The sequence below is a fragment of the Rattus norvegicus genome, chromosome 20, assembly GCF_021556685.1.
Source record: "Rattus norvegicus strain SHRSP/BbbUtx chromosome 20, alternate assembly SHRSP_T2T, whole genome shotgun sequence".
NCBI lineage: Eukaryota > Metazoa > Chordata > Mammalia > Rodentia > Muridae > Rattus > Rattus norvegicus.
Genome location: NC_141553.1, coordinates 8,405,956 through 8,421,399, shown reverse-complemented (window position 1 = coordinate 8,421,399; position 15,444 = coordinate 8,405,956). Strand labels below are relative to the sequence as shown.

General features: G+C 51.9%; 1 protein-coding gene across 2 annotated transcripts in view; it reads right to left on the bottom strand.

Annotated features, from left to right (window-relative positions):
* The window catches only part of Tbc1d22b (TBC1 domain family, member 22B), a 56,038-nt gene that overhangs the window by 25,233 nt on the left and 15,361 nt on the right, over nt 1–15,444 (bottom strand). Inside the window, 6 exon segments of one of the 2 annotated variants that reach the window (NM_001025059.1) lie at nt 2,507–2,621; nt 6,346–6,411; nt 7,726–7,854; nt 9,023–9,093; nt 9,988–10,167; nt 12,170–12,477. In NM_001025059.1, coding sequence (NP_001020230.1) covers nt 2,507–2,621; nt 6,346–6,411; nt 7,726–7,854; nt 9,023–9,093; nt 9,988–10,167; nt 12,170–12,477 — 869 coding nt within the window. 2 annotated transcript variants of the gene reach the window in all.

The window sequence follows — 15,444 nt, the reverse complement described above, 5'->3', positions numbered from 1 at the left end:
TGCTTCCGCGTGACTGTATGCACACCCTGAGCTGATGTGTCCTTACTCCGTTCAGGGTTAGACTGTGCAGGGCCAAAAACTCCTGGAATGAGTCTAGGGCACCCCACAGCCTCGGGGGCGACCCTCCAGGACTGTACCCTGGGCCTGGCTCAGCTGGCTTATCTTCGAAGAACCCCATCTCACAGAAGCAGCTGGCTTCCTCAGTAGAGACACAGCTTGGGCCCAGGCTGGCTGTGGACATTTTTCTTACCAACTCCAAAAGATCCACTACTGAGTTTGCTGTTTTCAACTCTTGAGCAGTAAATGTGACAGGACACGGAGCAAGCTTGGGTTATGAAAGCTAGAGAGGGCCAGTGACATGGCTCAGTAGTAAAAGTGACTGCCACCAAGCCTGGTGACCTGAGTTCAAATCCTGAGACACACAGAGTAGGAGAAAACAAGTCTCACTAGTGTCCTAATACACATACACACACACGTACATACGCACATGTGTGCACACACACATGCTAAAGAAAAAGTAAAGAATGTGTGAAGTTTATATGTTGTGTTGAAATAATCTGTCTGTTACCTGGAATAGAAATTTTAAATCTCGGGGTTGGGGATTTAGCTCAGTGGTAGAGCGCTTGCCTAGGAAGCGCAAGGCCCTGGGTTCGATCCCCAGCTCCGAAAAAAAGAACCAAAAAAAAAAAAATTTTTAAATCTCAATTCCTGACATATGAGGAAATGAACTACTAATAATGTGTGTGTGTGTGCGCGTGCGTGCATGTGTGTGCATGTGTATGTGTATGTGTGTGTGCATGTGCGTGTGTGTGCATGTGCGTGTGTGTATGTGTGTATGTGTGTGTAAGTGTGTGTGTATGTGTGTGTGCGCGCGTGTGTATGTGTATATGTGTGCGTGCACGTGTGTATGTGTATACGTGTGTATGCACGTGTGTATGTGTGTGTATGTGTGTGTGCGCATGTGTGTGTATGTGTGTTTATGTACGTGCGTGTGTGTGTGTTCTTTCAGAGACCCAGCACCCACATCATGGCTCACAACCATCTATAACTCCAGTCCCAGGAGATCCTCTACCCTGTTCTGGGCTGCACGGGTACTAGGCACACGCATGTTACACTGATACACACATGTGGGCAAGGCAAAGGCTTATATACAGAAAATAATTAAAGACATTTTTGGAAAAAAGGGAGATTTCTACGTAAAGCAGAAGATAAACAGCTGGGCAGTCAGAGGGCTCCGCGGTTAAGAACACTCACTGCTCTGCAGAGGGCCAGGGTCATTACCCCAGCTGAGGAGCAGACGGAACTCTGCCCCCTTTCTGGCCTTTGAGGGCACCTGTATTCACATGGTACACACGCTGATACGCAGTGCACACACACACGCATAGTCAGTTTGAAATGTTTTGAAAAGGAAGAATTGAGGCCCCAGAGCTGTACTGCCTGCTCGGACATGGAGGACCCTGCGGCCAGCGCTTTAGACAGCCAAGGACCAGGAGCTGAGCCCAGCATCATCCAGTCACGTGAAGAGTGAAGGCACTTCGCTCAGACCTGCCTTCGGGGTTGGAAAACTCTTTAAGCCTCCGCTCACCCTTGGATCTTGCAGCCTGAGGTGGTGGAGACATCTGCCTTACAGAGCTGCTGGCCCTGAAAGCCAGGCAACGATTGGTAAAGAGCTTTAATCCGGGTGTGGCTGGGGTTCTAGGCTCCTTCCAATGTTCTTCTCTGTCGGTTTGGGAGTTTTTACTTGTGTGTGTTTCATCTTTAGAGACAGGTTTTCATTATGTGGTTCAGGCTAGAACTAACAATCCTCCTGCCTCATACGGGATTGTAAATACGTGCCCGATGCTGACTCTTCACATTGGATTCCCACACAAGCCTCTGCGCACGTGACAATAGGAACCGCACTGACCACAGGTGAGTTACCCTGTGACCCTCGAAGCACAGTGACTGAGAAAACCCCCCAAGGAAAACCAGACTCCTTGGCTCCTTTAAGACTCTGCTTGCCTGAACTGCAGGCAGAGGCTGGACCGTGGGGAAGCCCCAGCCACTCTCAAAGGTCACTCTCAACAATGTCAAGAGTTTAGCAGGGTCAGAAGAGTGGGAACAGACCAGGGTCCCAGCCAATCTGCTGGTGTCCTCTGCATGCCCACACCTACTCATGAGATCCTGCACGGATGCCGGTATGAACTTCAGATGCCTGCGTCACACACGGGCACTGGACCTGAGTGAGACATGTTTGGAGAATCCTAAAAAAATCCAGTCAAACCATCAAGCTTTCTGCCCGTGGCAGAACAGAAGTGTGCTTGTGTGGCTGTTCTAGGAAGCAGCTCTTTGATCATCTCGAGAGATGAACTCCGGGCTTCCTCAGCTGCCCAGACAGTTCCGGGTAGAGCAAAAGGACTGCCTGCCTCTTTTTAGCAAGACACTGCCACCCGTGGTAGGGAAACACGCAGGCAGACAGTGCACAGGAAGGGGACGGCATGCTCAGTGTGGCACGAGAGCTTCTTACCCACGTATTCCGAGAGGAAGACGACAAAGAACGGAGTGACCAGGTCATTAATTCCCTGGACATACCCACTGGCAGGGTGTCGGATGGCCCAAATAAAGAGAATTCGTTCAAAGATCTAGGAAGACGAGAAGGAGAGGGGGTATGTGTGTTAATCTCGGGGTACATTTCTTCCTCCACTTACCCACTTTACCACTTACCTTGGGATTAGGGGAAAGTTTTAGGAAAATTCGAAAGTGCTGTGGGACAAAGGAAGAGAGACAGGCAGAGAGCTCAGAACACAGGAGCCGCTCTGCTCAGCGGTCCTTGCCCTCTATCATTTTGCCATCTAATGACCATGACATCAAGACAGGAAACAGATGGGTGATGGGGATTACGAACTCAGTCACTTCTGTCTTTTTCTAAATCTTCCTTGGTCAGTACAGGCCTTAGAGAGGGATGGCCTAGTGGCGAGATCCCAGCACCCACACTGTGGCCCACAACTGTCTGCAACTCCAGGGAATCCCACGCCCTCTTCTGACCTCCAAGGGCAGCAGACAGGCACATGGTGCACATAAATGCATTCAGGGAAACTACTCATTCATTTAAAATAAAAATCTACAAAAAAAAAAAAATCAAGATTTTCTGTTTCAGTCTGATTAGGATTGGTGACAATCTATTCTTGTAGGAAGTCCCTTCGTGCATCAGGGTACAACTGCACATCTTGTGGGGACAGTCTGGGGAGACACATCAGCAGCTAAAGACACTCACCACTAAGCCTGACAGTCTGAGCTTGATCCCCAGACCCATACGGTCAAGAAGAGTCCTGACAGACAACCTGTCCTGGGCTCCACACATACGCACAGCACGCGCATGGCCCCTCAGAAGAAACAAATGCAATAAACAAAGTAAAACGACACCGGCCTGCACGCTTCTACAGTCAGGGGTTGGGACAGAGAAATCAATCAGCCCAGGCCCCCATGACAGAGCCTTGGATGGTTCCTGAACAGAGTCCTGCCCCTTCCCATTTGGCGGTTGAACCTCTGCTGTCACTGGGTCTTCTGAACTCTCCCTTCATCTTCTCTCAACCCAAAGACATGCTCGCTGGCTCTGTCCTGGTGGACATGACCTCCAGCTGTGGAACTTCTGGAGAATGATGTCTCTGTGACACACAGAGGGGCAGAGATGACAGGGAAACCGACAGATAAGCCAAGGTATCAGATGGTCTCCACAGCACACCCACCCAGCCGGCCCTGAAGACAAGGGCCTCCAAGGAGAATGAGAGGAAGGAAATGCTAGACAGAGTTTGAGATGGCTATCTAGGGTAGGGACGATGGCTGTCTGTTAGCCCCTCTCGGAGAGTTTGGCAGGGACAGCTAGGAAACACCCTCAAGTGAGCTGGCCTCCATGCTTCCAACAGAGCTGCCGTGGGTTCCCTGAGGTTGGAGGAGGGGTGGTGTCTGTGTTTTACTAAAGGCGCTGAACAGAGTCCTCTTCTGCTAAATGACCTCTTTCTTCCTCAGAAGTGTAGCCTGAGGCTAGACCTAGTGTGTTCTGGAGGAAAATCACAAGAATTCCCAAGGCTACCGCTGCTTCTCATCTGTTACTTGGTGTGAAACACTTGCCTATGCACAAGGCCCTGGGGTCGATCCCATGACTCAAAAAACAAAGCCACTGTCTCCAGATTGGTCTCTCAGGAGGACTCACAAGGGTACCCACTTCCCCAGAATCTCGGCCCCGGTGACTGCCTTTTACGGGGCAGACTGCACAGAAGCTGGCGTGCACTGCTCAGAGAGCGGAGAGGGGCAGTGCCTCTTCAGCAGGGATGAGTAAGGCAGACGCACACTCGGGCTAGAAAGGTGCCAGCCATGCACAAAATAAAGACGAGCCTGCCTGCCAGGGAGAGCACAGGCACTGCACTGGGGAAGTCTGTGACAACCGCCCTGTGGGGACAACAGGGTAAACCTGACGGGTTCCCACGCCGGACTCCCCACTACAGGCAAGGCTCCACACTCGTCAGACCTGCAAGCCATTCAGTGTTGGGTGGTGGTGGTTTGGACCTCTGCAAGCTTTGCAGTATTGGGGTGCTGGTGGGTTAGTCCTCTGCAAGCTTTGCAGTATTAGGGTGCTGGTGAGTTAGTCCTCTGCAAGCCTTGCAGTATTGGGGTGCTGGTGGGTTAGTCCTCTGTGCATCCATTTGCTTAAAACAACAACAGCCCAGTACACACGGGTGATGTGGGCAAAACTGAAGAGAATAAAATATGTCACATCTCTGTGCCCAGGCTCCACTAGCCAGAGATGCCTGATGAGGGTGCAGGAGGGTGCGGGAGGGAGGGTGCGGGAGGCTAGGGTGCAGGAGAAGGAAGTCAAGGGGCTGAGCACAGAGGTGGAGGGAGGAGGAGGAGGCGGGGCTGACAGCAGAAGCGGAATGGCAGTAGGGAAAGGAATTCGAGCTTTTTCTCATGCTGCCTCCTAGGGGGAGGAAGATGATGCTGTCACCAACACAATCTTCCTTTTGGTGTTACAAGTTGTGAGAGACCCCAGCAGGGGACATGTATTGGTAAAGGCTCTATGGACACATTCTCCTACTGTCCCTCTCTGTTACAGACAGAGCTGAAAGACTTTCGAAAGCACTGACATTCCACATCACGGCTGCAGCAGAACTCCTCAGGAAGCTGCTGGTCTCACGAGCGAGCGTCCCCCTCTCAAGTCAAGCTAACGGTCCCACTGGGGCCTTCCACGTGTGTCATTAGCTTGAGGTCTTACAACATCACTACCAGTGTCACTCCTGGACTTAGTTCCAAAAGGATTGAAAACAGGGTCTACAGCGTATTCAGACACAACCATGCTCACTACAGCATAATCCCACAGCCTAGAGAGACAAGCAACCCGCCTGTCCAGTTTCCATTTGGTGGAGAATTAGCAATGACAATGGAAGGTTTATAAAATCAAGGCGAGGGGGTGGCTCAGCTGGTAAAGGTGCCTATTTGACAAGACTGATGACCAGGACCCACACAGTGGAAGGAGAAAGCCAATTCCTGTTGGAGATCCTCTCACCACACACACCATGCCATGCCCTCCACAATATAAATATATCAATGTGATAAAAACATCTTGGGGGCTGGAGAGATGGCTCAGCGGTTAGAGCACTGACTGCTCTTCCAGAGGTCCTGAGTTCAATTCCCAGCAACCACATGGTGGCTCACAACCATCTGTAATGGGATCCAGTTCTTCTGATGTGTCTGAAGACAGCTACAGTGTAGTCATATGAAATAAATATTTAAAAAAAAAAAAACAACTTAATGAAGGGACTTCTGACACTGTGAATTAAGTCAGACACCAAATGACAAATACTGTATAAGCTTCCTTATCTGAGGTATTTAGAGCGGTCATGGCCACAGGCAAAAAGTAGAAAGGTGGTGGCAGGAAAGGGGGTTGTTATTTATGGGCACTAAATTTAAGTGTGGGAAAAGGAAAGTTTCTGGAAACAGAGGTGGTGCTCACAGAACACTCAAATGCATGTAAGCCACTCAGCCAGGAACTAGTAAGCAGCCACTGTTCATAAGACCAGGAAGAAGAGTAGGGCAAACTCATGCTACGGATATTTTATCACAATTAGAAAAACAAGTCACCACCCCCGCTGTGAAAAAGCAGAACGAGCCCAGGGACAGGAGTTTGACCAAAGGATTCTTTCTGCTCGAGCCTCAGTCAAAGCACTACTTGGTACCCAGTCTTGTTATAAAGGGTGGAGGACAAGGCGTGAGGAAATGCCCTGTCCCAAAATGCCACGTGTGGACACGGGGTACCAAGCAGGTGCCACTGGGCAGGAGGAGGATGGGACACTGAGGAACCCACCCACTCACCTCCTGGACGAGCGGCTGCTGGAACAAGGGAATGAGAGGGTTCGTCCTTGGAATGTCAATGTGAATCTGAAAAACAGAAACCACGGCCCAGATTTAAGGCAGGTGTCTAAGGCAGCACACTCAGAAACACTTAGAACACAGCTTAGCTTTAGAGGGACAGACAGACAGAATATGCACAAAGCCCAGCTAGACCTACCCAGGAAGAGTATGAGCCCAGGTTAGCCACTGCTCACAGAGGAAACACCCCCAAATAAGCCGCTTAGTCAGCCAGACAGGTGTCTCCCCAGAGGACACTCTCCTCCTGCTATGGGGCGGCCAGGAGACATTTCTGCAGGCAGTGAGTGCTGAATGGGCTCTGAAGCAGCCACAGGCATGCACTGATGCTAAAGTCCAGAGGGACCCGACCATTGACAAACTTCCTGCCTTTCCTGTGGGGTCCCATGGTCTTTAGTCCTCAGAGGACGGCCTGTGGCCAAACAGCAACACTACCAGGGAGCGTGTTAGATGTGTGGGCCTCACCTCAAGACCTGCACCTATTGGTAATCCAAGGCATGGGTGGGCATGTGTGTGTGTGTGTGTGTGTGTGTGTGTGTGTGTATGCATGCAGTGTGTACATGTTTGTACACATGTGTATGTATATGTGTGTATATCTGTGCATGTGTGTACATCCATGTACACATGTGTATGTGTGTATCTGTGTGTATACATGTATGTACACTTGCATATGTGTGGGTGATTTGTGCACACATGAAACATGAGAAGCAACACCACTGACTACTGCTAAAAACCACACCTTTCCAAGGGCACTGGAAGCACCTGTAAGCCCAGCAGTCAGGAGACTGAGGCGAGTTCAAATCAGCCTGAGCTACGAGACTTCCGATCTAAACGACAGAGTAAAACCCTGTCCCAGGAGGGAGAAAATAAAATGAATCAGGAGCTGGCTCAGCAGCTAAGAGGACAGGCTGTTCCTCCTGGGGACCTGAGTTTGGTCTCACATCATAGCTCACAACAGTCTCTACTCCAGTTCCAAGGATCCAGTACCCCTTGGGTGCCTGAACTCCCACATACACACAGACACAGGCACATGCACACACTCACACACATACATGCACACTCACACGCCCACCCGCATGAACACACATGCACACACACGTCCACCTGCACACATGCATGCACATGCACACTCACTCACTCACTCCTGACCACGCACACACACACTCACACACCTGCACACACGCACATCCAGGGTAAGTTCTATTTTTTAATTGCAAAGTCAAAGCCACTGGATAAGAAGAGGGAGGGGCCGCAAAACACACAGGACGTCCGTCTCTCCCCTCCCTGCACAAGAGGCTCCAGGAGCACAGCTCCCTGACGTCACACCTGTCTGTAGGTGTCCTGGTGGTGCTCTTCATTCCGAGAGTCATAATACTGCTCAATGAAGCCAAAGTACTCCTCCCGCTTCCGCTGCAGGGTCAGCTTGCGCCGCTCGGTGTTTGCCGGGAGATAGCCCTAAAGGCGACAGAGCCTGTCAGAGGGTGAGTTCTCACTTCAGCCTGAACGGTGACTTGGAAACCATCCCAGCACAGAACAGGAAGGCCAAGAGGACCAAGCAGGTGTTCTTGGGTTCAGCCCCCGCCCCGCCCCTTGCACTCGACCTCTTCTGGATAGCAGAAGAAGCAAGCCAGCTCTCCCAGCCTGCACACTGCTTTGGTCCCACGCCCAGGGCTGACACCACTGAGCAGTAACTACATACAAGTCAGCAGTAGGGAGCTGGACCCGAGTCACAGCCTCCCAGGGAATTACAGGATCTGGAAACTCCTGAGACACTTCCTGGTACAGATCACACATTTTCTCCCCGTGTAACACTGGGAGCCATCAGCTCAGCAAGCTGAGGGAGTCTGGGCCTTGGCAGTCGAGAGACCGGCACAGAACTCTGGCAGCCTGAACAGCCATTCTTCTTCCTAAACCTCCTGTCCCTTTTCGGCTTGCCTAATGCATTCTGAGCACATCTGAATTTACTAGGAGTGGCCGAGGCACCAACTGCACGGCTGTAAGACCAGGGCCAGGGGACAGTGACAACACGTGTGCCCTTCCTCTCAAAGGCTTTTACGTAGTGTTCTCCTTAGTGGGTGGCTGGAGAATTGGCACGGTGATGTGGGGAGGGGGTTACTGTTTGATCTGGGGTACGCACCCAGCACCTGGCCCTGGGCCTCTGAAAACCCTTACTGGGTGAATGGGCAGAGCTCAGAGGCCCAGCGGGAAGCGCCCCAAAGCAGGAGCTCTACAATGCTGAGTGTGGGAGAGAAAGAGCAGCTTCTGAGAGGCCCACGGACTGAGTCTTCGCATGAAGCTGGGAGACGGATTTCCAAACGCTGTCAGGAGTGTTGATGATGCCTGCTCAAAGCCAGTGCTGGGACCCTCCTGTCCTGCTAGATCCCTCCCCACAGTTAAGAAAGTGACACTGTGACCATGGGAGCCAGCTCCTGGCCTTCTCCACACATAGCCGTGGAATACACTCACCTGTGGGTGCGAGAACAAACTCTCAAGGACGTGTCCTTTGGACACAGCCCCACAGCTGTGCCAGGCAGCACTAGAGGAGTCTATGGCATCAGACCAACCTTGGCAGGCAGAGGGCTGTCTGAGGCCCACACATCTCCTCATGATGGTTGGAACTCACCGACAGCAGTCTCCAGGTCACTGGTCGAACTTCCCTGGGAACGCCTGGCCAGCTCCACTTCCTCAGTTCATCTACAAACATAGACAGCCTCACTGAACCAGGTCCTTCTGCAAGGGCCTGAAACCAACCTTGGCCAGGTGCCTCCTACCACCAAATACACTCACCACCACCACCATTGATAAGACAAGCCAAGAAAGGCTCCATGCCACAGCCTCCAGCGGCAGGGTGCCCAGGGCACCTACAGCAGCCTTTGGCTCAGAGAAGCTGTGGGTGTATGTGGGGGAACCATAGAGCTGTCCTGGTCTAGCTGCCTAGAGAGGTATGCGTCATAGGTTTTTCATGTTGGAGTCCGAGACTCCTGGGGCACCATGTGCTGTCCAGTTCCTGAGAAACCGAGGCATTCCCTCGGGCAGGGCAGCACTCAGGCCGCCTGCGCTCCTCTGCACTCCCTACAAGTCAGCGAGGCATACGCAAGTTTGACAGGACAATTGGTCTTAGACATTAATCTTGTGTGTCCTGTATACCTGGCAAACGTCACTGTATCCTGGCGACCACCGCTGTATTCTGGTTCTGATAAACATATAAAACCGTCTGATTTGCTCCCAATAAACTTGTTACAGCTCAGTCTTGCTGTGTTCCCTCCAACCTGACCTGGTCAAGATCCCTTTCTCAGAGGCCCCGCCAGGTAACCTGGGCCCAGTAAGTAAACGCTGGTGCATGCAGGCGTGGACTTCTGTGAGAACTCCTGGAGGCAGCAGACAGCGCTGGCACGGGCGCCCCACGGTCTGCAGGCCCCATTCACTCTAGTCCCTAATGTCCGACAACAGGCTTCTGACTAAACTCTGTGCATCGCTGCTCTGGCACCTGACTAGGACAAGCAAAAGAAGGAAGCCGGTAGATATGTCCGACCTCTGAGAACCAGTCACCACAGTGCCTAACTCTGCCCAGGGCCCTGGGGAACGCACCTAAGTCAGTGTTGTGGCTTGAAAGCAGCTGGCGGAACTTTTCGAGGCGGGTTTTCTCCCGGACTGTCATTGGAGGGGCCCCAGAAGCATTCTGGTCTGAGATCCGGGCGACGAGGGGGATGATGGGCCGGAGAGGGAGAGACTGTTGTTTGTGGAGTGTGTTCCTCAGGCACGTGTCACCTGAAGGGATTTGAAAAGGAGAAAGACCTACATAGGAAGGTCGCCGTCAGATGCCCCAGGTCTGCGCAGACTGTGCAGTGCTTTCTCCGGGGCGGGACCTGAGCCTGTGGCACTCCTGAGGCTGGAGCTGAGAAACAGTGAGACAATGAGGTCCGCAGGGCTCTGCTTCCAAACAGAGGGACTGCACCTGTACCACAGAGGGCAACTGTGGCCAGCTGACCCCAGATGTCGCTGTGACTTCTAAGAATGTACGTGGTAACACCAAGGGAGACGAAACTTTCTATCCTACCCTGGATCTTAAGCTGCCTTAACCTGGTGAGTGCGGTAGCCACAGAGCTAAAGCAGAGTGTGGAGGGCTAGGCCGTGACAGCTAAAGCAGAGTGTGGAGGGCTAGGCCGTGGCCCTGTGTACAACCCTCTGGCTAGGCACATGGCTGCCCTCACAGCCAGGCTCAACCTTGGCCTGCACTTGGCCCACAGGAGCCCTTCAAGGTGTATAGGAAGCTCTGGCCTCAGGCAACCCCGTGCCAAGTAGCCAGCTCCTCTGCTCCATGTTCCTCACACAAATGAAGCAGCTTTGAATTCTGCTGCTACCACCAAAGCAGGGGAAGCTGGACTCTGTTCCACTGTAGATGGTCTAACTCAGCTGGTGCCTGCCACCTAGAGGGGGCCGTGCCCGCCATTTCAGCATGAGCTCCCATGATCCCTTACGACACCTGCTAAAAGTTTTAGTGACTTTACAGAAGAACAAAGTCAGCCTAGGAACTTGAGAAACTGGGGCGGTGGAGGGGGGCCTCCAGGCTGTCTGACTCCAGCGCCCTTCAGAATGAGCTGCCACAAAGAAAACTGTTTCAGGGACTGCCCTGCTAGGGCTGGGTCATGTTCCTCAATACCTAAAATGAATATATTCCACAGGCCAGCACTGCAGAAGCTTGCGACAGCCGCCATAAGGCACCTGACTGGGATGCCTACGGTGACAAGTGGGGCTGAGAAAATGCAGAATGCATGCAATAAACTTAGGCAGATGGGCATCTCCGGCATCAGCTGTTTACAGGCAGATGTGCAGAAGGAACCTCCACAGGGGGACACGTGGGGGGCCTGGCTGCACAGGGCAGCCTGCAGGGATCGAGGCAGGGGCCTTCCTGACATTGAGAACCTCATCCATAGCTTAGGCCACCTGGCCAATCAGTGCTGAATGCCTGTCTGAGACTGGCACTGTGGGTTCAAGCTGGGCCCGTCTCAGTAGACACACAGGGGGGAATCTCAGTGAAGACTCCACGGCCAAACTGCATGGCCTTGTGTGAGGTCTGAGGCTGTTGAAGAAACTTAGGGAAGCTGAGGTAGGATCCTCTGAGGCTCTGACATCCTCTGTCCTTTATGCCCATGGCCTGTGAGCTTATTAACTGTAGCTAGGATGAGGGAGGGCACTTCCCTGCCCAGGTCGGAGTGGCCGGTTTATTTGTAAAGCAACACTAGTGGGTCCTTAAAAATGTACACAGAAAGTGCCCAGACATCTAAAGTCACCATCTCCCTCAGCAGGAACTGAGGCCAGCTTCCCAAATTAGAAAAACAAAACAAAACCTGCAGGGCTGCAGGGCGGGCTGATGTCAGGGGCTCTGACCTGGTCCCTCAGTACACGCTGTTTGCATCACAGAAATGGGAAAAGGGCCTCCTGAGGTGGGCGGCCACTCCCCAGGGCTGAGGAGGCGGACTATTTGTGAATTCATTCCCTGGCACCTTTAAACACATCTAGTATTTGTAAACCTGCCCAGGCCTAGAGCAACGGGAAATGTGTGGCTGCCACTGCAGGGAAAGGGACAAGGGGGAGAGTGTTGGCGAAGGCCATAGGGAAGGGCGGGGACAGCCAGTGTGCTGGCGTCAGACCTTTGGCTGAGTGTTTTTGTTTTTGTGCATCCTCCTGCCATAGAAGATCTGGGCAGGAGGGAACTCTTCTCTGTAGCCGAGCTCCACTGAGAGGATACAGAAGGGCAGGATGGACTCACTGGAATTTCGGGACAGCTGGGCGTCACTGCTGGACTTTATGACCTTGTAGTTGGCAGGGACGTCCGATGTTGTCGACTGCGACCGTTCCGGTTTCACCCTCAGCTTGCTGTGGTTTTCCAGGACTTGGGCTGCAGTGGCCAAAGCCACTTTCGAGTTCAGGGTTTGGAGAGACGGTGAGGAAAGGTCCTCTTCCTCATCATCGCCAATGTCCCAAGCGTCACTGGTATTCCGGGCAAACTCGTGGAAACTGGAGGCCTTCTTGTTCTTCAGAGGAACTGAGTTGACTTTCGACCGCTCTTTGATGAAGCTTCAAGAGAGGGGACGGCACTGCTGAGCAGGGTGACATGCCTGACCACCTTCATTAGCATTTGGCATACAGTATCATAACTCACAACCACCAACACACCCGTCCATCTTCAGAGAACGCCACCCCCAGCCGCTGCTCTCGAGGAGCAGACAGAGGAGCAGAGAGCCGGGCTTATCGGGCTTATCGGCTCCCACGCACTCTCTTACTTCCTGGCACTCTTGAACTCAGGTGAAACCACCTGACCAGTTTGAGCTAAGGGAAGTGAGGGAGCCACACCATGCTGACAGCTGCCCCATGGCCCATCCTGCTCACCGTGACCTGCAAGGTTCCAGGCTCAGGGCTTCCCTCTGCCTGAGTCACTGAGCGACTAGGTGGACCACAGCTTGCCTTCCATTTGCCTGCCCTCCTCCATGTTGGACACACATAAGCAAGAACCAAGCCTTAACCGTAGACTACTGAGGTGTCAAGGTTGATCCGCTAGGCCAGTGGGAGCCAGAGTAGCCATCAGAGTAGAATGTTAGGTGCTGTTGGGCGCTGGGTGACGTTAACTGTCCATGCATATGGCACTGAGTCTCAAAATGAAAAGCCCCCTCTTGGGCTGGAGAGGTGGCTCAGTGGTTAGGGGCACTGAATGCTCTTCCAGAGGTCCTGAGTTCAATTCCCAGCAACCACATGGGGGCTCACAACCATCTGTAAAGAGATCCGATGCCCTCTTCTGGTGTGTCTGAAGACAGCAACAGTGTACTTATATATAATAAATGAATAAATCTTAAAAAAAAAAAAAAGAAAAAAGAAAAGCCCCCTCTTTTTAACTCTGCCAGCCGAGAGAAAAAAAGTCTGAGCTTGGTGATTCTCTCCCAGACTTCACAGAGAGAAGCAGCCACCTGAGAGTCTACAGTATACAATACGTGGAACTGGACCACAAAGGGGTAAAAACATCACTAAAACCCTCCCTCCACTTATCTCCCTGGCAGCAAGGCAAGGCTGCAGTGGACAGCAGAGCAGGCTGTGCCTAAAGGGCCCCCATTTCTAAGGCCTTCTACCCAGAGGATCCAACACTTCTGACCTCCTTAGACACCTATACTTATGAGCACATAACACCATATATGACCGACAGACGGACACACACACGCACACACACAGACACACAAAATTTAAAAAACAAATAATACATCCTTGGGTCTATCGAGATGGCTGGGTGGTGAGAGCACAGGCTGCCCTTGAGGGTTCAGTTCCCAGCACCCACACAGTGGCTCCCGAGCCTCTGTAACTCCAGTTCAGGGCTCTGTTGCCCTCTCTGGCCTCCCTAGCCACCAAGCACAAAAAATATGGTGTGCACATGTATTCATGTAGGAGGCAAACACTCATACACGGAAAAATAAATCTTCAGGGCTGGAGAGATGGCTCAGTGGTTAAGAACACTGACTGCTCTTCCAGAGGTCCTGAGTTCAAATCCCAGCAACCACATGGTGGCTCACAACCATCTGTAATGGGATCCGATGCCCTCTTCTGGTGTGTCTGAAGACAGCGACAGTGTACTCACATGCATAAAATAAATAAATAAACATTAAAAAAAAATCTTCAGAAAATGGATCGAAAAAACAAAGTCCAGAAGGCAGTAAAAATCTTCAAGAAACACACTAAGGGACACATTTGCCTAAGACTCAGCGAAGGACACTTTGACAAGGAGTGGCCACCGGTTATGCTGCTTGGAACAGGAGAGCTGCCGAGTGTGATCCGACACCATCACCCTGCTTCACCTCGATGCTGCTCTGCTTCCAGAACTGCTTTGGCTCTGTTTTGACATGAGATTCGTACATATCGAGGGCAACACTCAGAATTACATTAGAAAAGGTCTGGCAATGGTTAATTGAGGTAAAGCGAGTAGGAAATTTAGAGACATTCAAGCAAACCGTATCTCTCCCAACCCCGCCCAGGCTTCACTGTGCTGTAACCCGGAGGTGGGACCTGCCACGCAGCCTCGGTTCCGACAATCCATTTAGGAGTCTGCCACGCCAGCAAGTGGCTGACGGGGCTGCCCAGCAATAACACGAGTTTTATCTGAGCTATAAAAATCATGGCAGGCAATGCTGCCACTAATAGTAATAATTTAGCAAATTGGAGTCGGTATTCATGGACAGGAGATGACTTAGCGTCCTCCTGCAGTTTAGATAATTAAGGGCCAGCTGTGGAAGCTTCTACTATGATGGAGATTAAGCACACGGTAATTAATGATGGTCTGGAGCTGAGCAGAGAAAGCAATCAAAGCTCCAAACAAAGGTAGTAAAACAAGGGCGATAAATGTTTTACGGCAACAACCTGGGATTGTAAAACGGTCTGCTGCTGCACTCACGCCGCCCCATGATCGAGATCATTAATACCAAGACAGGGCAGACGTGAGAAGGGGAAGCCATGAATTAGAGCTAATGCATTCGTATCTGTGAAGCCGACTGACGGTGTGACTCTATGGAGAGAGCAGGGAAGGTGTCCTGGGTTTTACACTTTAACACGTGAAACATTAAAACAAAGCTATTCAGAAGTTTGCTGCTCAGTCTGTGCCGTGGCCATACTCCTGAGGATCTGCCCTCGGTACAGAACCAGGGGACACTTGATGTAGGCACAGTAAGGGGAAGGAACTGAGCGTAAGTGTACCCACTGCACACACAATGTGTGCACGGGGGATTTCCATGTTGACTACATGACTCTCGGTCAATTATAGAACTAGCCGGACGGGCTCTTCCAGCATCTGTCCCCGGGCGATGGGATGCTTTTTTTTTTTTTTTTTTTTTTGGTTCTTTTTTTCGGAGCTGGGGACCGAACCCAGGGCCTTGCGCTTCCTAGGCAAGCGCTCTACCACTGAGCTAAATCCCCAACCCCAGATGGGATGCTTTTCTACAGCAACACCGGGCTGCGATGCGTAACCTGATAAGACCCTGCTGTCAGGCCACTGAGTGGACGCGTCTAGTC